We start from the raw sequence: 21,648 nt of genomic DNA on the forward strand, positions 1-21,648 counted from the left end.
CTGTTTCACCATTGGGGTCAATAATTTTTAAAATCGTGAATTTGTTTTCCTCAAAAAGCGTGAACTTTGCAAGTCAAAGTTATTGCTTAGAGCGGTGGTTCTTAAACCGGGGGGCTACGGGGACCCCTGCGGGGTACCGTGAGGTGATTTATAAACTTGAGATGATTAATAAACTTGATAATTTATAAACGTGAGGTGATTTATAAACGTTAGGTGATTTATAAACTTGATAATTTATAAACGTGAGGTGATTTATAAACGTGAGGTGATTTATAAACGTGCGAAATTATATCAGATGTGAAAGTCATTGGTGAACAATCGTGTGGTATGAATCTGCCGATATAAAATAACTAGGAATAAAATTTACATCCATCTGGTAATCCAGAGTAATGTTGGTTCCCAATGGTAAACACATTTACCTCACGCGTGCACAGCGCGTCCGTTGATTATTTTTAAACTTCTCGTCGCTTTACAGTGGCTAGCCAGTTAGGATATCACCGCACAGACGTGGACAATCGGTTAAAAGTATTGATGTTCATTAATTCGTAACATGTGGGAGGCGGGATTGGAGGCTGTTGGTTAATAGAATTTGCGAGTTATCTGCGAGCTGTAATTGTGGTTTGCCTACGTTTTCAACCACTGTACATACGACTTTTCAAGAATAAAATATAAACTTACGCCTATAAAAGATATAATATACTCGTGTACAGAGGCGCTGTACTCACCAGTCGGTTGTTGTGATTTTTTAAACTTTATTGTAGAGAAGCAGTGGCGTCGGTCTACATTACAGTAGACATCGAGTACAAAGATCCCCCGTGTAGCCTTTACAGGCTGTAGGGGCAAGTGGCGTTAGCGAGTAACAGCAGCGCCTATGAAGGTCGCTACAGGAGAGGTGGGTGGCCAGCACCACGCCCGGCCGCCTTTGTCTCCCCAGTGGCGATGTTTACTACACACCGCTACACCAGCTACTCATTTGAGGCCGAGTTGATCTAGGGGAGGCCCAGCACCGGGTTCAGATAATCGTCACTGGTGGTGTTGGTGGCCGTGAGCGGGAATCGAACTCGCGGGTGGCCGGGTTCGTAGCGTGTGGACTGTACAGACTGCCGATAGCGCCACCACTCGGCAGCAGCGTCTCCACGCAACATCACACAATTACTTTCCTCATCACACACACACACACCTTTGAATGTCATGACACGTGTGTGTGTGTGTGTGCGTAATGAGTCGTGACACGTGTGTGTGTGTGTGCCATGAGTGTGTAAACATCGCCACTAGGGAGACAAAGGCGGCCGGACGTGTTGCTGGCCACCCACCCCCTCCTGTAGCGACCTTCATAGGCGCTGCTACTCGCTAACGCCACTTGACCCAACCGTGTGTCACGGAGATCTTTGCCTCTGTGTACCACGACATCGACGGCGTGTGTGGTGCACCTGGTGCTCAAGCGGCTGAAAGCTATGCGGCGAACATTTCACATCAGAACCCGCGGCACACGTGGTCCCCCTCTGACGTCACCGAGCGCACAGGCTTCCCGCGTTGCATTCTGGGATTGAATTCGTCGAGAGCAGTCGCACGGTAGGTGGAGCTCCTGCTCCTTAGGTGATGTCTCTTTAATTTGTGTGATATCTCGTCACGAAAGTGGGATTATTTGTCTTTCACATTTCTTAAATAATCCGGGAACATTTTACAAATGTTCAATAAAAGGCGTACACCTTTTGGCGTCATGTGGTCGAGCACCAATTGGGTGGAGGCTCAAAAGAAAGCCGTCCCTTGGTGTGGACCAATCAGATTCAAGGGCAATGCATCATATATTATCAAAGTATGTTTTTTGTTTGCATTTTGACTGCAGGTATTGTGGTTAATGCAGACATGAATCCTTGTTAAAAGGTTTCAGTTTTGTTGCCGGAAAAAAGGGGAAAAACCCTATTATTACATTTTGGTACTGGCAAAGGTCTAATGATGAAGTGTCCTACTTCTTGGTTATTTCGGTAAAGTCACGTAGAAGGGAAATAATACAATTAAATAATAAAAATAACACATTATAAAATAAAATTCTCACAATATTTTATTTTTTAATTTTTATTGTTATTATTTTATTATTTACCTTCTACGTGACTTTACCGAAAGAACCAAGAAGATTAATCCCTGCAGTCACGAAAGCTTTAAATCGAAAGTTTCCTACTTGTAGGCATGCAGTCACCAAAAAGCTGACATTCATAATAAAGGTTTTTGGGTTAGATCGCGTAAGTAAGTCATGACAAACCACAGGGTCTACTTAGCCATGAATGTGATTTCAAAGTGGACAGTCTGAATAGGATCATTGGTGAGGGTTTTCACATCTACGTTATGGTGTACATGCGTAGATGCGTGCGTTTGGCCGTGTGACGCTGAGTGATGTCCTTATGCTCTAACGGACGCAAACCCAAATCCCAGTTGTAGATTTACTCAGCTCACCATTCCTTTGGTGTTGACAAAATTAGGACCGTTTTTTTTGTTTCCCGTAAATGCAATGTCTATTTAACACGTAGGCTTTCGCGACCAATATTATTCATAATAAAGGTTTTTGGGTTAGATCGTGTTTATTTATAAATGTGTCGTAACCCTCCACCACCCGACATGGCCAATCAGCAAAAAAAGTGTCACGTTGACAAAAGACAAATAATTCACTACTTCAGCCCACCGGTGTCACGTTGACAAAAGACAAATAATTCACTACTTCAGCCCACCGGTGGGCTGAAGTAGTGAATTATTTGTCTTTTGTCAACGTGACACTTTTTTTGCTGATTGGCCGTGTCGGGTGGTGGAGGGTTACGACACATTTATAAATAAACGCGATCTAACCCAAAAACCTTTATTATGCAATGTCTATGTATGTTGAACCTCTTTGGCACCGTACGTAGCCAAACGTGCGAATGGGAGGTGCGGGGTGAGGGACAAAAAACTAAACACAACAAGGGGCCATCCATTTAGTAGGCACGCAAAAGTCTGTCAAAACTTGACCCCTCCCCCCCCACCCTGTACGCACGCATACTTTTTACACCCCCCCCGCCCCACCTGCGTACATACGCTTGAAGCACCCCTCCCCCCCCCCGAATCCTATAGAACGGCTGATATTGAATCCACGCAGAAACGATCAAGGACTATCTAACTATTTTGAAGGCCAATATAGACAAATTATTATCGAGACTTCACCCCCCCCCCCCGTTTCCTATGCGTACGTACATTGTCAGTCGACCCCCCATACACAAGCATACGCATTTGGGTTAACCGCCCCCTCCCCCCTCCATGCGTACGTACTAAATGGATGGCCCCCAACAAGCAGTTCTAAATAAATTTGCTTTCAATCTAGATGAGTTCAAAGTGCATCATTGAGGTCATCCTGTGCGGAGACAACCTGCCAAGGGACTTCGGGCATTTCCACTAATTTTATTTGGTATTTATTTGGTGCTTATTTCATCAACCCTGAGAGATGATGGGCTGAGGTGATGTTAATACCTAATACATGCTCGCCTGACAGTCCAATGCTACAAACTCACATCACAAAACAGTGACACAAGCTCAATTGACAGCATGGACAACGGCTCATGTGAAAGTATAAGCACAGATATCAGTTCCCCTTACATCAAAAACACTGACGTTTTATTTCACAAGCCCTCTGCACAGTACAGACATGGGTACAATCTCTATTGAGGTCCAGGATAATCGATGCCACATAAACACCTTAAGTGATCACATATCCCTTAGCTAAAACTGATTTATATTAAATGATCCGTTTAACACGTGGGCTTTCGCGACCAATATCATCCATAAGAGGTTTTTTTGGGTTAGATCGCGTAGATATATAAATTTGTCGTTATTTTACGTCGTACTCAGATTGTAAATGTTGTGGCTTGGCTCTCCAACACACCGGTGTGCTGTACTAGTGACGAATTGGCCACGTTCTGTTTACGTGACAACCCTTACTAATTGGCTGTGTCGGGTGGTGGTGGGTTTTAACGACACATTTATATATTTACGCGATCTAACCCAAAAAAACCTCGATCATGGATTAAATTATCCACTTGTCTACTTGTTGCATTTGTTTACCCAGGAGGGCCCCACCGTGTGTCTCATGGCTGTTTTTCAAGAGAATGCTGCCAAATTTTCGTCATGGGGCAATCATGTCATAGGGCGATGATGTCATGGGGGCGATGATGTCGTAGGGGTGATGATGTCGTAGGGGCGATGATGACAAAGGGGCGATGTCATAGGAGTGATGATGTCATAGGGGCGATGATGTCAAAGGGGCGATGTCATATGAGTGATGATGTCGTAGGGGCGATGATGACAAAGGGGTGATGATGTCGTAGGGGTGATGATGACAAAGGGGTAATAATGTCGTAGGGGTGATGATGTCGTAGGGGCGATGATGTCGTAGGGGCGATGATGACAAAGGGGTGATGATGTCGTAGGGGCGATGATGTCGTAGGGGTAATGATGTCGTAGGGGTGATGATGTCATAGGGGCGACGTTTGCCTTTTGGCGTTGTTCTCTGCTCTATATCACTGGTGAGACAAGGCCACAAAGGAAGCTCTCTCTGGTGAGGGCCAGTCAGTTTCTAGCACAATGCTTACGTTATTATCAAAGCGTGTTTCTTTGCATGTTTTACCACAAGTATGTGTGGTTAATGCAGGTTCGATGCCTTGCAATAGGGGTCTATTTGGTGAGTGAACATTTTAACACCTTGTGTTATTCCCAAAAATGGTAAAACCTTTTTTCTTATTTATTTATCAGTCGGGGGCAATGATTGCTTTCTACTTTCCAATTGAGTAATTTACTCAATTTGGATCAAGACGCCGGCACATAATCGGCTACTCTTGCACTTATTTGTGTCACGGGACCTTGAACGTTTGCCGCGAAGCAAACGGCACGTGCGTCCACGTCGCGTTCGCATCATAGATACACACTGCAGCATTATCCAGGGCGGCCGCTGGAGTCTAACCGCAAACCTCTTCTTGCAACGATCGGCGAACGTGCGGCCACGCCGTCAGGTTGCCTTGGCAGCAATCCACTGGCCCACGACGCATGAATGTGTGCGTCGCGTTGTACGTGATGAAGGCGTTACTGATATATCTGTGCGTTTGTGTGTCCACGCGTGACTAGCAGCAATGGATGAACCTGTCGTCATCGCAGAGGCAGGGATGCACTTCACGCCTGCCGGTACTACTCCATTCACTACAGTATAATCGTAGCGCCCGATCCACTGCTACGTCTCTGCATCTAGCGCACACACGCACAACTCGAGTTCACTGCATTATCAACAGCCACGATCAAAGACAGTGGTCACCGCATCGCGCACTTTCAGATATGCTTTTGCGGCCGTCTGGAACGCTCTTCCTTCCGATATTAGGAAGCCACTGGAGCTATGCACTTTTAAATCATCTAGATTGACAAACTAATTTCTTTAAAACTGATTTTTGTGTTAGTTTTGTGTCTTTCCCCGCACCTCTGATTAGAACATCTCCATAATGGCATGATCCCGCCATACAACAGTCCTAGAACCTGCACACGTTCTCATTTCATTTCTCCGTTTGCGTAATTACATCAAAAACACTGACGTTTTATTTCACAAGCCCTCTGCACAGTACAGACATGGGTACAATCTCTATTGAGGTCCAGGATAATCGATGCCACAAACACCTTAAGTGATCACATATCCCTTAGCTAAAACTGATTTATATTAAATGATCCGTTTAACACGTGGGCTTTCGCAACCAATATCATCCATAAGAGGTTTTTTTGGGTTAGATCGCGTAAATATATAAATTTGTCGTTATTTTACGTCGTACTCAGATTGTAAATGTTGTGGCTTGGCTCTCCAACACACCGGCGTGCTGTACTCGTGACGAATTTGCACGTTCTGTTTACGTGACAGCCCTACTAGTTGGCTGTGTCGGGTGGTGGCGGGTTTTAAGGACACATTTATATATTTACGCGATCTAACCCAAAAAAAACCTCTATCATGGATTAAATTATCCACTTGTCTGTGTCGTTTTGTTGCATTTGTTTACCCAGGAGGGCCCCACCGTGTGTCTCATGGCTATTTTTCAAGAGAATGCTGCTAAATTTTCGTCATGGGGCAATCATGTGTGCGTCGCGTTGTACTTGATGAAGGCGTTACTGATATATCTGTGCGTTTGTGTGTCCGCGCATGACTAGCAGCAATGGATGAACCTGTCGTCATTGCAGAGGCAGGGATGCACTACACGCCTACCGGTACTACTCCATTCACTACAGTATAATCGTAGCGCCCGATCCACTGCTACGTCTCTGGAGCTATGCACTTTTAAATCATCTAGATTGACAAACTAATTTCTTTAAAACTGATTGTTGTGTTAGTTTTTTGTCCTTCCCCGCACCTCTGATTAGAACACCTCCATAATCGCATGATCCCGCCATACAACAGTCCTAGAACCTGCACACGTTCTCATTTCATTTCTCCGATTGCGTAATTTCTTCTTGGGCGTGTTCCTCCTTTGGCTTCCATTCCATGATTAAGTCTCATCCCTCAACGATGCTATACCCCTCAATAGAAGACACGTAAGAGGTTAGACTGAGCTCTTGTAAGTGATGCTCTCCTTGTTGATGCTTACTCTGCTTTCAATGCACATACACGTTCTTGGTACGTACGTGTATGTGTGCGTGTATGGACAGCGCTAGTGTAGCAGTTAGTTCACCGCGCTACAAACCCGGTTACCCGAGTTCGATTCCCGCTCACGCCCGCCAACACCAGTGACGATTATCTGAAACGGTCTTGGGCCTCCCCTAGGTAGACTCGGTCTCAAATGACTAACAGGTGTGATGTGTGAACGTCGCCACTGGGGAGCCAAAGGCGACCGGGCGTGGTGTTGGCCACCCACCTCCCTTGTGTGCCACAGCGCCGACGTTCATAGGTGCTACTCGCTCACAGCACTTGTTCCAACAGTCCATTAAAGGATATACGGGGGATCTTTGTCTTTGTTTTTGTGTGTGTGTGCATGCAGATATCCTCTGGAAATTCGGAAGTAGAATGACACCGTTTGAGCATGATGAACTCACACGCTACAAGCGCATCTATTATTTCAAGATCCGTCAGCCATCACAGAGTTCTTTCAACGATGTCCATGATTTCACAAGTCACCACTACAATTTGGTACGTACCCTCAACCAAGGTTCATGTGGTTTCCAACCAATTCACATCTCACTGTAAACATAACACCCCTGGTTTAACACATAGGATTTCTCTTCTTGGTTCTTTCGGTAAAGTCACGTAGAATGGAAATAAAATAATAAAAATAAAACATGATAAAATTCTCACGATGTTTCGGCCACAACACAAGTAGCCTTCTTCAAGTGAAGGAACAGAACTGTCGGGACGACAGCGCTTCAATGAACACTGCTAAGCTTGGCAGCGTCTTTTAAGCTGGGTGGGAGGAGCAAAGCGCCTTGACAAAGGAGTTTACATATCAACAGAAGAATTTAGCGTTGAAGTAGCTGTGTTAATGTGTTGGATTAGCAACACACTGCTAATCCAATAGCCTGCTGTATATTTGGAGTTTGCATGTTCTCCCCTTGGTCCCGTGGATTTTGCTCCTGGGTTTTCCCTCAACACTTAGAATCAACGTCACGCATTTAGAGTATTTGGCTGCTATAAATTTCCAAGTGATAAGTCACTTCGTTGAGCGATATCATTTGTGATAGCCAGGTCGCTTCTGAAAAAGAGCTATATAGCTCAGCGGGTCTTACCTGGCAAAATAAAAATAACAGTTTGGTTTGAAAATGTTGTTTTATCTGAGTGTAAATCGAATTCTTTTGTAATGTTTTCCAGGTCCAGGATGAGCATCTGGCATATAGGTACCAGTTCCTGAGTGTGCTCGGAGCGGGAGGATTTGGCCAGGTGATCCGATGCCTGGATCACAAACATAAGCGGGAAGTAGCTGTGAAAATGCTGCAGCACGAATCATAGTGAGTTTATATCTGGAATTGTGAAGAGAAGAGTTTGAAGAGATTGCGTGAATATAAATGTGCCGATTAGCGATTACTTCAGCACGCCGGTGCGATGAAGAGTAAACCCACAGCATTTACAGTTGAATATGACGTTTTCGCTGGTGATTACAACCAGCATCATCAGGCGATTTTCCAGAATTGTGAAGACGTCTTCCTCATTCCGGTCGTTAATTGAGCAAGATGACATCATCACCGTAAGCCTATCAGGCGCAAAGATCAGAGGGGGGTTTATTCTACTGTAATATAAGTCACAATGGAATATGTTAATCTGAAAATATGCAGGACATATTACCAGATGGGTTAATCATAATGAATCAATATATGATGTCTTGAATAGCCAATTGTGAATGTTGTGGGTTTACTCGCCATCACACCGATGTGCTTAAATAATAGATAATTGGCACGTTTTGTTCACGCGACAAACCTTACTGATTGGCTGTGTCGGCTGGTGGTGGGTTAACGATACATTCACATTTATGCGATCCTACCCAAAATCTTTTTATTATTAATAATATTAGTCACGAAATCCTGCGTGTTAAATCAACTCGCATCGGTGTATATTTATAGGAGACAATGCTGAAAAATCTAGATAGTGATCAGCAGTCGATGTTTCCTCTCTGAATAGTATTATAGATAAAACATCATCAGGAAAGAAAATGTTCGAAGTGGAATTCCTTTTATATGAGTGGTCCCTGTAATGTTTAGAAATTTCCATCGCTAGCTCAGGTGCAGTTATGGGGAGGAGTGCTTACCCAAATTGCTGGGTTGCACTGTTAAGGCATTCCACCTTCCTGCGATGGGGATGTATATATGTTGAACTTCTTTCGTGCCGTACGTAGCCAACCGTGTTAATCGGAGGTGCGTGGGGGAATCATCAAATAATACATGATTTAAATGCATGCCTATAAAGGGCACCATACTTCAATAGGGATTACCGTTGGTACGGCTATTTTAATACACACAATGGACAGGAAGGACAAGATCAAAGGGTTCACATAATGTACATGCATCATGTATGTTAACTCAGTAATCCCCCCCCCCCCACGTGGTGCAAGAGCGCAGAAGCGTGGTCACCACATCTACGCCTCTATATAAGGAACTAAACAGGTGGCCTTCTCTACAAATCTGGCTGTCGCCTGATGAAGCTAGTTGTAATTACTGGCGAAACGTCGTACTCAGATTGTAAATGTTGTGGCTTGGCTCTCCAACACACCGGTGTGCTGTACTAGTACACTACACTATACACTACACTATACACTACTATACACTACACTACTATACACTATACTATACACTACACCACTATACACTACACTATACACTACTATACACGTCACTATACACTACACACGACTAAACACTACTATACACTTCACTATACACTACACACTACTATACACTACATTATACACGAGTGCTGTACTAGTGACGAATTGGCCACGTTCTGTTTACGTGACAACCCTTACTAGTTGGCTGTGTCGGGTGGTGGCGGGTTTTAATGACACATTTATATATTTACGCGATCGAACCAGAAAAAACACCTCTATTATTAAAGAAATGTGTTGATGCGGCCACCTTGTTTCTCAACGTGCAGTACTAAGAGCGGGGTAAGACTCGTTCACCACTTTTCTCTCCGCAGCACCAAGCCATACCATTCCGAAAGGGAGGTGCAGATGCTTAAAGCGTTGCAGTCGAAAGAGAAAAACAACAACTACGTCATCAAACTCCTCAACACCTTCACCTTCAGGGGCCATTTCAGTCTGGTCCTTGAGCTTTTGACGTGAGTTGTTGTGGGTGTCGCTCCTCCGCCCTCCCTTGTTGCTGGAGGGTGACTGCCTCCAACTGCCCAGTAGCAGCGTCCATCACGAGCCTCCTCCCCGCAACATACATACACATAACACAATGCATCTGCTTCATGATTATAAACAGCGATGGGAAACGGGAGCACTTGTCAGCCGTGCACAAGGACACTGTCCCCCACGGGGCCCTACGTCACCGACGTGGGGAATGTTTGTGAGTGACCGGCTACGGTAGAGTCGACATCCGACGGTAGAGTCGACATCCGGCTCTTGCGAGGAGCCTCGTCTCCAATACGCGCCGCATGCGCATTGGTCACGAAGAAGAAGAACGGAGCGTAACCATGCGTGCCGCTCTGTCTCGCAGGGGAGACCTCAGACAGCAACTCAAGTTGGCTCCCACGGCCTTTACCCTGCCCGAGGCCAAGGTGTACGTGAGGTCCATTCTGAAGGCCCTGCAGAAACTCAAGAATAAAAAAATAATTCACGGAGACCTGAAGCCGGTGAGTGAATACAACGGCCTGCAGCGTCATTGACATCCCACCCACAGCGCCCCACCCACCCACAGCGCCCCACCCACAGCGCTTCGTGCATCTCAGTGACAATGCTCTAAGCCAGTGGTTATACTGGTAGTAGGAGACGTAGTGGACTGGAAGCCCAACCGGGATTTATTCACAGGAGGCAGGGGATTAATTGTGTATGTCTGTGGATGTCTGTTCACGTGTATCCGGACACCCGGATAAAATGGGAGGGGTGGGGCTGGGTGGAGAGGGGAGGGTGGGGAGGGGCTGGGTGGGGAGGGGAGGGTGGGGAGGGGCTGGGGAGGGTGGGGAGGGTGGGGAGGGGCTGGGTGGGGCTGGGTGGGGGGTGGGAGGGGTGGGGCTGGTCACCTCGTGGTGCCCTTATAAAACTCAACGTTTAACCTACTCACGCCGGCTTGTGCCCGCCCTCACAGTCGGGCATATTTGCGGAATACACCACGTGGTGCCGCCGTTGACCCTGGCCATTGACCGAGCAACCCAACGTTCCCACCAGCTCCCTGAATTTTGTTTCAACCGAGTACCCCCCTTGCCTGACCCAACATGGTCCTGATAAATAAATGTATGAATAATGAACATCAATACTTTAACTAATTGTCCATTTTGCGAAGTATGCTAACTGGCCAGTAACTGCAAGCGAATACAAACAAAAATCAACGGGCGCGCTTTGCACGCGTGACGTCATTTGTTATATCCTTATAGGTTACCATATGGATTTAAATGTTATCGTTATTTTATATCGGTAGATTTATACAACACGGTTGTTCACCAATGACTCTCTCGTCTGATATAATTTCACCTCACGTTTATAAATCACCTCATGTTCATAAATCACTTTACTTTATAAATCACCTCACGGTACCCCCAGGAGGTCTGCGTAGCAATAACTTTGACTTGCAACGTTCACACTTTTTGAGGAAACAAATTCACGATTTAAAAAATAGTTGAACCCTATCGTAAAACAGATGACCCATTAGTATTAGAACTGAAGTAGAGAGTCGCAATCCAGGAGTGTTTTTGAAACTATAACCTAAACTACTTTTTATTTAAGGCCCCACTGAGCTGTGTAGCTTTTTTTAGAAGCAACCTGGCTATCAAAAATGATAGCTGAACGCAGTGGCTAATCATCATGTGGAAACATATATATCAGCCGAATACTCTCAGCGTCTGATGTTGATTCTAAATGTGGAGGGAGAAACCGGAAAAATCCATGCGACTACTGGGAAAACATGTACACTCCAAATATACAGCAGCAGCAGCAGGCATCAGGGTTGGGATCAAATCCACGGCCTCCTGCGTACCAGGCGAGGTATCTAACATCTTTGTCTTCTCCAGGAAAACATCCTCATCAAGGACCAAGACACCAGCGATGTCAGACTCGCAGATTTTGGTCTCAGCTTTCAAGAGTGTCCCAATGGTAAGTGAGCTCACATGAGTGGGTGTGTGTTGGGGAGACTGCCCCCCATCTCCCCGTTCTCCTGTGACCCACCGTTCTCCGACTCTCCCCCCCTCGCGGCTGCCCCTCGTGGCATGATTTAAATGGCTGCACTAACCACCTTGCGAATGCGCCGCTGTGCCCCTCTCGTACACGCCAACCACGAGCTGCCCAGTGGCGAGAGTACCCACGCGGGCAGAATACACGGGACACCACAACGCGTGGGCTCACACGTTAACGTGCACAGCGAGCGTGCACGCGCGGGCAAAATATACGCTCGTGCGAAAACGCAGGAAACCACAACGAACAGGCTCACAACACCAGGCACCCCCCTCCGTACTCACAGAGACAACACGACACGGTTTAATGTCTACTGGCGATTTATTCCTCGATTAATGAAGCCACCCAACCTGTGTCAGTGTGGACCAGCAGGGCAGATCTAACCTATCTCTCTATGGTCTAGGACCCAATTTGTCCCGTCTCTCCCTACTCACTCTCCTTAACGGATATTCCCTCTTAGACTTACCTCCCCTCTCCGTACTTACGATCTGCTCTCGAGGTGTAGGTAGTCGCAGAGAGACGAGGCTGCACGTGGCTTTTGCTGGGGGGCTGGACCTGGCTGCTCTGCCACCCGTCTCACGGACGTTCGAGTAGCAGGGGACGATCACTCCTCGGTCCCTCACTCCAAAAGACCCCGGGCAAAAGAGAGGCCTGCTTCTCATTTTCGACCCTTTTTATTCCCCTACTTCAAAGCCCAGGCGCCGCCGATCCGCTGGTCTCTCATCCAATCAGGAGCCTCGGATTTCCCGCTCTCTGCCAATCAGATCAGCCCTCCTCCCCGACGCCCGCCCTCTATTGTTTAACCAAGTGCACGGCATGCAGGACCTCCTGTACCGCCCCACCCCCCACCTGCCTGCCGATCCGCGTGTGTTTTGGGTGTTTCCTCATTGCGGTTCTCAGTGAGTTCGCCGTGGCCATACAATGTTAGATTAATCCACGGCCCCGCAGTGTCGTTCGGCCTGGGGGGGGCTGCCAATTCCCTGGCCCTGAGAAACCGTGGAGCACCCCACGAGGGGGGCTCTCGGGTAAAAACTCAGGGGCAGGTGACCCCCCCCCCCCCCACGAGGCCCTACGTGAGTGCAGGTGTGTGTTCACGTGGAGGGTGGCGGGGGAAGCGCCGTGACGGAGGCCGGGTGGCTTCTCCACTGCAGCACCCCCGTTGCAGGCACGGCTCCCACGGGGCGGCTTCGCTGTCGTGGCACCACGTGTGTGTGTACTGTGTGTGTACTGTGTGTGTACTGTGTGTGTGTACTGTGTGTGTGTGTACTGTGTGTGTGTACTGTGTGTGTACTGTGTGTGCACTGTGTGTGTACTGTGTGTGTACTGTCTGTGTGTACTGTGTGTGTGTACTGTGTGTACTGTGTGTGTGTACTGTGTGTGTGTACTGTGTGTGTGTACTGTGTGTGTACTGTGTGTGTGTACTGTGTGTGTGTACTGTGTGTACTGTGTGTGTGTACTGTGTGTGTACTGTCTGTGTACTGTGTGTGTGTGTACTGTGTGTACTGTGTGTACTGTGTGTGTGTACTGTGTGTGTACTGTGTGTATACTGTATGTGTGTACTGTGTGTGTACTGTGTGTGTGTACTGTGTGTGTGTACTGTGTGTACTGTGTGTGTACTGTGTGTGTACTGTGTGTGTGTACTGTGTGTACTGTGTGTGTGTACTGTGTGGGTGTACTGTGTGTATACTGTATGTGTGTACTGTGTGTGTACTGTGTGTGTACTGTGTGTGTGTACTATGTGTACTGTGTGTGTGTACTGTGTGTGTACTGTGTGTGTGTACTGTGTGTGTACTGTGTGTGTACTGTGTGTGTGTACTGTATGTGTGTACTGTGTGTGTGTACTGTGTGTGTACTGTGTGTGTGTACTGTGTGTGTGACCTGTGTGTGTACTGTGTGTGTGTACTGTGTGTGTGTAATGTGTGTGTACTGTGTGTGTACTGTGTGTGTGTACTGTGTGTGTGTACTGTGTGTGTGTACTGTGTGTGTGACCTGTGTGTGTACTGTGTGTGTGTACTGTGTGTGTGCACTGTATGTGTACTGTGTGTGTGTACTGTGTGTGTGTACTGTGTGTGTACTGTGTGTGTACTCTGTGTGTGTACTGTGTGTGTGTACTGTGTGTGTACTGTGTGTGTGTACTGTATGTGTGTACTATGTGTGTACTGTATGTGTGTACTGTGTGTGTACTGTGTGTGTGTACTGTATGTGTGAACTGTGTGTGTACTGTATGTGTGTACTGTGTGTGTGTACTGTGTGTGTGTACTGTGTGTGTGACCTGTGTGTGTACTGTGTGTGTGTACTGTGTGTGTGTGCACTGTGTGTGTACTGTGTGTGTGTACTGTGTGTGTGTGTACTGTGTGTGTGTACTGTGTGTGTACTGTGTGTGTGTACTGTGTGTGTACTGTGTGTGTGTACTCTGTGTGTGTACTGTGTGTGTGTGTAGCGGTTAGTGTAGCGGTTAGTGCGCTGTGCTATAAACCCCGGCGACCCGAGTTCGATTCCCACTCACGGCACACCAACACCGGTGACGATTATCTGAACCGGTCCTGGGCCTCACCTAGATCGACTCGGCCTCAAATCAGTACCTGGTGCGATGTGTAAACATTGCGACTGGGGAGACAAAGGCGGCCGGGCGTGGTGCTGTCCACCCACCCCGCCGTGTGCCGTGCCTGCCTTGAGAATAATCCACGCGACCACAGTGGGCATCAGGGTCGGTATCGAACCCACGACCTCCCTGTGTACCAGGCGACATAGTTAACATCTCTCGCCCCCATGGCAAGAGATGCTAATGCAAGATATATCGACATCTTTTGTTGTTGTCGTTCTTTTTTTGTAGTCTTCAAGAGGTTTGGCACGGAGCAGTACACAGCGCCAGAGATGTACCTCAAGCTGCCCATCACGTGCTCCGTGGACATGTGGTCCCTGGGCTGCGTGGCTGCTGAGCTCGTGACTGGCCATCACCTCTTCAACAGAAAGTTGGAATGTCACCATCTGGAGAGGGTCATCGAGGTATGTTCGAGGTCTTTCTAGGTCAACAACAGCAACAACGATTAGAATCTGAATGTGTGTTTAATACTGGAGGAATCCGATGAGCCATGAAGCTCTTTGTCACAGGGTTTTTTTTTCTACAAGTTACGTGTGGCGAGATGTTAACTACCTCGCCTGGTACGCAGGAGGTCGTGGGTTTGATTCCGACACTGACGCCTGCTGCTGCTGCTGTATATTTAGAGTCTGCGCATTCTCTGTCTCTCTCCCCGTGGTCACTGGGTGGATTTTCCTCCGGGTCCTCGGGTTTTCCCCTCCACATTTAGAACAACAACAACATCACCACGCGTTTCAGAGTATTTGGCTGCGGCTATACATTTCCACATGACGACAAGCCACACCGTTGAGCTATCAAGTGTGATAGGCCAGGTTGCTTCTGCAAAAGATGCTGCATAACTCAGTGAGGCCGTCACCTGAAAGAAATAACAAGTCAGCTGCAGTTAGTTCAATATAAACGCGGTTTCATAACAGACCCACGACATGTCACGAACCGCGAAGCGAGTCACATGTGCGTCGCTCCGTGCGTCTCTCCGTGTGCGCAAACAGAGTATTTGGCTGCGATAAGTTATCACGTGATGGCAAGCCACTTCGTGAAGCTATCCATTGTGATGGCCAGGTTGCTTCTGAAAAAGAGCTACTGTATAGCTAAGTGGGGCATTACCTGGTAAAATAAAAAATAGTTGAGTAGTAATAGGGAATAGTAGTACTGTACTGCACAATGATGGTCGGTGTAGGTTGGTGAAGGGGAGCAGAGCATGGAAGCATATGAAGTACAACAATAGATTTTGTTGCACTGCCCAGTAATGCACACCACGTAATCCCGACAATCTGGTGTGGGCAATGGTCACTCATCCGAGCACTTTGCAGGCCAAAACCTGCTGAGCTTCTGAGATCCGACGAAAGTGTTCGAAGGTAAGTCGACCGGACGGACACACGTAATCGCGTTCATAATAAAGGTTTTTGGGTTAGATCGCATTTATTTATAAATGTGTCGTAACCCTCCACCACCCGACATGGCCAATCAGCAAAAAAGTGTCACGTTGACAAAAGACAAATAATTCACTACTTCAGCCCACCGGTGTGTTGAAGAGTTAACGTCGTACTCAAACTGTAAATGTGGATTAACTCTTCAACACACCGGTGGGCTGAAGTAGTGAATTATTTGTCTTTTGTCAACGTGACACTTTTTTGCTGATTGGCCGTGTCGGGTGGTGGAGGGTTACGACACATTTATAAATAAACGCGATCTAACCCAAAAACCTTTATTATGAATATTGGTCGCGAAAGCCTACGTGTTAAACTGACGTAATCGCGTGTGCATCAACGACTAATCTCTCGACTGATCTCGCCCACGTCAACTCATCGCCGCTGTGGTGTGCGTGCGTGCGTGCAGATCCTGGGGGTGCCGCCAATGACTGTCATCGTAACCTCGAAAGCGAAGCTCATTTCCTTTGGTGAGTGGAGGAGGGGGCGGCGGTCGCTACTTGCGCTGGCACTTCTCCTAGAGCCGTGTGGCCATGCAGCCAGCGATATTGCCCTCTGTTTTAATCTGTTTTCCCTTTATCGGCCATGAGCCGACGGGGAATCTCCACGTGCAAGTGCATCTTTGAGTCTGAGATTTGACGTAGCCAACCGTGCTCATTGAAGGTACAGGGGAAGGACAACAAATTAAACACAAAAAAGCTGTTTCAAGAGAAATTATTTTTTTAATCTCGACGATGATGATTTAAAAGTGCACAGCTCCCAGTGGCTTCCTAATATCGGAAGGAAGAGCGTTCCAGACGGCCGCAGAGGCGCATCTTAAAGCTTCGTGCGATGCGGTGACCTCCGTCTTTGTTCGATGGCGAGGTATAGTGGTTCATTTGCGGCAAGCACTTTGTGTGCAACGAGCACGACCTCATCATGTATTCGTTCGGCAACACTGAAGCGACATTCAAGTCGTGCATAAAGTGCGCACTGCGTTGCAGTCTTCATCCCAGCACTAATTCTCCGTGTCCTTGTTTGTTTCGTAAAACAGGTCACATGGGCGAGATCTTCGTCAAGAACAAGAAAGTAACCCCGGAAAGCTTACCCCTCAACGAAGTGCTTGGGACGGAAAATATCCATTTCCTCAATTTCATCAAAGGATGCCTCACGTAAGTGGCACACCACCGCCCACTGCGCATTATCTTCGTCGATAATTCAATTCACATCTGTGATCGACACTCACCTGACAGATGCAATTTCGTTGAGATTGGGCAGCTGCTTGTCCTGTCAGGGGCAAAATGTTTTTGATGACGTCATCTGACGGTCAACCACGTGACGTGATACGGTTGTCGGTAAAACTGCGTGCAGCCTGTTTATCCTATCACGCGATAGTAGCTGTGTTCCTGAAGAACAAAATGTTTAGGAAAAATCGCATTATAATAAGCAATATATAACGTAGGGTAAAGCGCAGTCCGCGATAATGCGTGAGGTGCATACGCAGGCCGAACAAAGACCGAGGCGCGTGGTGGGCATGGTGGGCAGCATCCAGAAGCATCCACCAGCATCCCAATGTCCCTGCGTTACGTTGCGCCGAGGCGGCCGCACGACCGCTTGTCCCTACGCGCGCTGCGACGTAGTTCCGGTCGCTCGATGGTGTCGTGAAAGCACCATGCGGTGCTATTCGGAGAACAGATCGTACAGCTCGCGCCTACTCCATATTTGTAGAGGAGTGGGCCTTCTTGACCGCTTTATTTATTTCCCTTCCCCTCTCTCCAGGTGGGATCCCATGTGGAGGTTCACGCCTGAGGACGCCCTCGAGCACGAGTGGATGGCGGACAGCTCCCTCTACCTGGATGCGGAAGCGTTCCTGACGCCGTCTAGCCAGGCCGAGGGAACCTTTTTTACCCCCGGCAATAATTGCGGCACGCTCAGCGAGATTGACGACGACTCCTCTTCCGGTGGATGCGGGTCACCCGATCCGGCGGCTTCCGCCCCGTCGCCGCCGGCGTCCTCCGAGAGTGTGGAGTCGTACGTGACGGCTTGCGAGTGGCTTCGCGAACCGTCGGGCGGGGCGATCCCCTCCGCGTCCGGCGAGAGGGGCACTGAGAAGGGCCTCAGAGAAGACAGCAGCTGGGACGGCGACATTAGCCGGACCATGAGTCAGGGGAAGTGAGTCTTCGTGTGCGAGTGGTGCATTTGGTGAAGTTTTGGGGCTGGCTGGGTTGTTGAGTTAAAGTGCCTCCCCTTTTGGCAACGGGCGTAGAGAATCCATATTCTTTGGGTCTTTCGGTAAAATCACGTAGATAGGTTCAAATTAAATAACAAAAAAATAACAAAAAACTGCGACGTTTCGATCGCAACGCAAGCGGTCGTCATCAGGAAAAGTGGGTTAGATTCTAAAGGCAAACTGTTTATAAAGGTTTGAAATGGGCGTGGCCCAAATGTCAGCAGCCAATGGTAATGTGAGTGGTGGGCAGCAACCATGACGGTGGTTGGTTTTCCACCAATCAAAGGGCTGCCAGGTGAAAATTGGCATGTTGATAGAAGATCGCAGAGCCACCGCCACCTCCAGGTCGGCACGCGAATTGGCTGTGGTAGTGTGAACCTGTTAATGAACAACGAACATCGGAAGGTGGTAGGATGGGAACATCACAGCCAGTTATGACTTAAACTGGTTGATAACGTCCTTCCAATGATTGCTCAGTTTGTACCCATCTTCTCGGTGGAAATTGTGTCTGTGTCTGTATATATGGATGGCTTCGTGAACGAATCTTTGTTGATAGCCAGTGGGTTTGCAGAGTACCTTCGTCTTAGAGAAATCAATTCCGTGTGAGTTCACCGCATTAAAACAATGATCAGCCACGGCCGAGGTATTGGTCCTACTCACGAACACGGTCCGAGACATGTCGCTTAGTTTCCCCAATGTAACTACTGCCGCAGACACAAAATGTAATGACTGCCGCAGACACAAAACCATCACCTTGCCATACATAGCACGGGTCACCAAAAAGATTCCAAAATCATGAGCAAACACAAGATCCAGGTTCGATTTAACACTGCATAAAATTCATGATCTGATCCCATCTGTGAAAGATGTGATCCCTGACTTGCAATACCCCGGCGTCTACAAAATTGGGGAAACTAAGCAACATGCCTCGGAACGTGTTCGTGAACATAAGGCAGATCTGAAACACGGTAGTTACGTAGTTACTTTATTGTTATTGACAGGGCCAGGGTTGTGTAGCACTATAATGGGTAGGTGTGGGGAGCGGTGGCGCAGCGGTTAGCACGTGGCAGTACGAACCCGGAAACCCGAGTTCCATTCCCGCTCACGGCCACCAACACCCAGTGACGATTATCTGAACCGGTCCTGGGCCTCCCCTAGGTCGACTCAGCCTCAAATTAGTACCTGGTGCGATGTGTAAACATTGCGACTGGGGAGACAAAGGCGGCCGGGCGTGGTGCTGGCCACCCACCCCTCGTGTGCCATGCCGGCCTTCATAGGTGCTCGCTAACAGCACTTGCCCTCACAGGTGATATATACGGGGGATCTATGCTATACGGGGGATCTTGCCCTGTTTCTTCATTTACGGTAGGCGTTACATTTTACATTTTATTCCTATATTTTAAAACTGTACGATAATTTGTACTTCTCATGTTAACGAAAAAAGTTGTTCGAGCGTGGAACATTTTGGGGCTGAAACGTCTCTCAGCTGTTAACACGGGCCAGGAGACCATGGGCGGTGTTTGACGCATCCCGCTCATCGCCTCGCGAGACGCGCCCCCTGCAGTAAGTGGGTGCTGCCGTGAATGCCTCAAGTACGGATGAGGAGCATATCGATGTTACGGGCATTTTGTCTCTACCAGCTGGGTTCCGGTCCCCTGCACCAGCAAGGAACATCGCCGTCCTGACGACGGGAGGGATGAAGACGCCGCCGCCACCATCGCCGCCGCCACCACGGTCCCCACCATCTCCACCGTCACTGCCACCATCGCCACCGTCACTGCCACCACCGTCCCCACCGTCCCCACCATCTCCACCATCTCCACCGTCACTGCCACCACCGTCCCCACCATCTCCACCATCTCCACCATCGCCACCGCCACCGTCCCCACCATCTCCACCATCTCCACCGTCACTGCCACCACCATCCCCACCATCTCCACCATCGCCACCGCCACCACCGTCCCCACCATCTCCACCATCTCCACCGTCACTGCCACCACCCCCACCGCCCCCTCCACCACCACCTCCGTCGCCGATGATGATGATGATGATGTCGGCAGTGGGCCGACGGAAGCCCGGAGAACTCGGCGAAGATTCGCAGGCACTAGGAGGCGCTTCCGGAAATTTCTCTCTTTCGTTCGGAATCACTGTTGCTGTTGCACGAGCGGAGAGGACAATGATCCTGTCACAGGGCCGGCCATTCACCGCCCTGGGGACAAAGTTTAGTTTTATTTCTGGGGGGGGGGGGGGGGGGGGGACTTACATGGCTCGTGAGTGTGTCTCTCTATTAGGTGCTGTGTGTCTTACGGAATAAATGCTGGGGGGGATTCACCACGGCCTCGGGGAATCTTCCGCTGCCAGCATCTCGTGCGAAGACTGGGAGAGAACCAAGCGGAGGAGTGGCGGGAGGATGGCTGCCCATCATCACCACCACACCACACGCATGGGACTAGCCCAGATCAACGCTAATTGACATTCGGAGCTGTCACCTTGCATGGTGTCCTCCCAGCCAGCCTAGCTTGTAATCTCAGTCGTTGTCAAGAGGGGAGAGAGATGGAAAGCGATCATGTACTGTGTTCAAATGTTGTAAAATATAATGGGGTTCAATGAAAAAGGGAATCATTGTTAAGTATAAGATATATTGTAGATCTCCATGTATATATACTGTAAGGAACAAATTTAGTTTTGTAAGAAAAGAAAAAAAATCTGTTATTTTTCATATTACTTGTGTCCGGATGCTGTTTGAAGAAGCGCAATGAGTCCCCGCAATTACACACAGACACACACACAGACACAACGACACACAGACACACACAGACACACACACAGACACAACGACACACACAGACACACACAGACACAACGACACATACACAGACACACACAGACACACACACAGACACAACGACACACATAGACACAACGACACAGACACGACACACACAGACACACGCACAGACACACACACAGACACAACGACACACAGACACACAGACACACACAGACACACACAGACACAACGACACACATAGACACGACACAGACAAAACGACACACACACAGACACAACGACACACACAGACACAACGACACATACACACACAGACACACACACAGACACAACGACACACATAGACACAACGACACAGACAAAACGACACACACAGACACAACGACACACAGACACACGCACAGACACAACGACACAGACACACACAGACACAACGACACATATAGACACAACGACACAGACAAAACGACACACACACAGACACATACAGACACGACACAGACACACACAGACACAACGACACACACAGACACACACAGACACAACGACACATACACACACAGACACACACACATACACAACGACACACATAGACACAACGACACAGACAAAACGACACACACAGACACGACACACAGACACACGCACAGACACAACGACACAGACACACACAGACACAACGACACATATAGACACGACAGACACACATACACGACACACACAGACACAATGACACAGACAAAACGACACACACAGACATATACAGACAC

At 48.2% G+C, this 21,648-nt stretch overlaps 1 protein-coding gene and 1 long non-coding RNA gene across 3 annotated transcripts in view; one reads left to right on the forward strand and one right to left on the reverse strand.

The window, feature by feature from the left end:
* The window catches only part of LOC142930405 (uncharacterized), a 53,234-nt gene extending 33,500 nt beyond the window's left edge, over positions 1-19,734 (reverse strand). Inside the window, exon 1 of the long non-coding RNA XR_012946356.1 lies at positions 19,333-19,734. This is a non-coding gene — a long non-coding RNA (uncharacterized LOC142930405). The remainder of the gene's footprint in view (positions 1-19,332) is intronic.
* On the forward strand, positions 1,204-20,808 carry LOC142930403 (dual specificity tyrosine-phosphorylation-regulated kinase 2-like). 2 transcript variants are annotated; one of them, XM_076072747.1, is made up of 13 exons: positions 1,204-1,572; positions 5,143-5,196; positions 6,196-6,252; positions 7,020-7,168; positions 7,844-7,980; positions 9,662-9,802; positions 10,186-10,321; positions 11,693-11,774; positions 14,686-14,858; positions 16,288-16,348; positions 16,912-17,029; positions 17,637-18,029; positions 19,728-20,808. In XM_076072747.1, exons 2-13 carry the CDS (start codon positions 5,145-5,147, stop codon positions 20,311-20,313), a joined length of 2,085 nt encoding a protein of 694 aa, XP_075928862.1. In that variant the 5' UTR covers positions 1,204-1,572; positions 5,143-5,144; the 3' UTR covers positions 20,314-20,808. The 2 variants fall into 2 exon arrangements, with proteins under 2 accessions (XP_075928862.1, XP_075928863.1); XM_076072748.1 differs by having other exon boundaries at positions 6,199-6,252.
* The last annotated feature ends 840 nt before the right edge of the window (positions 20,809-21,648 follow it).

Source organism: Petromyzon marinus, chromosome 38 (genome assembly GCF_048934315.1).
Source record: "Petromyzon marinus isolate PM22_M1 ecotype Great Lakes invasive population chromosome 38, UKy_Petmar_22M1.pri1.0, whole genome shotgun sequence".
In the NCBI taxonomy this organism is placed as follows: Eukaryota; Metazoa; Chordata; class Hyperoartia; order Petromyzontiformes; family Petromyzontidae; genus Petromyzon; species Petromyzon marinus.

Excerpts from the sequence above, each read along its gene's own strand:
- LOC142930403 (XM_076072747.1), top strand. The coding sequence starts at position 5,145 with ATGGATGAACCTGTCGTCATCGCAGAGGCAGGGATGCACTTCACGCCT. Across the intron at positions 7,981-9,661 it reads ATGCTGCAGCACGAATCATA|CACCAAGCCATACCATTCCG; the intron begins GTGAGTTTATAT and ends TTCTCTCCGCAG. Across the intron at positions 17,030-17,636 it reads TTCATCAAAGGATGCCTCAC|GTGGGATCCCATGTGGAGGT; the intron begins GTAAGTGGCACA and ends CCCTCTCTCCAG.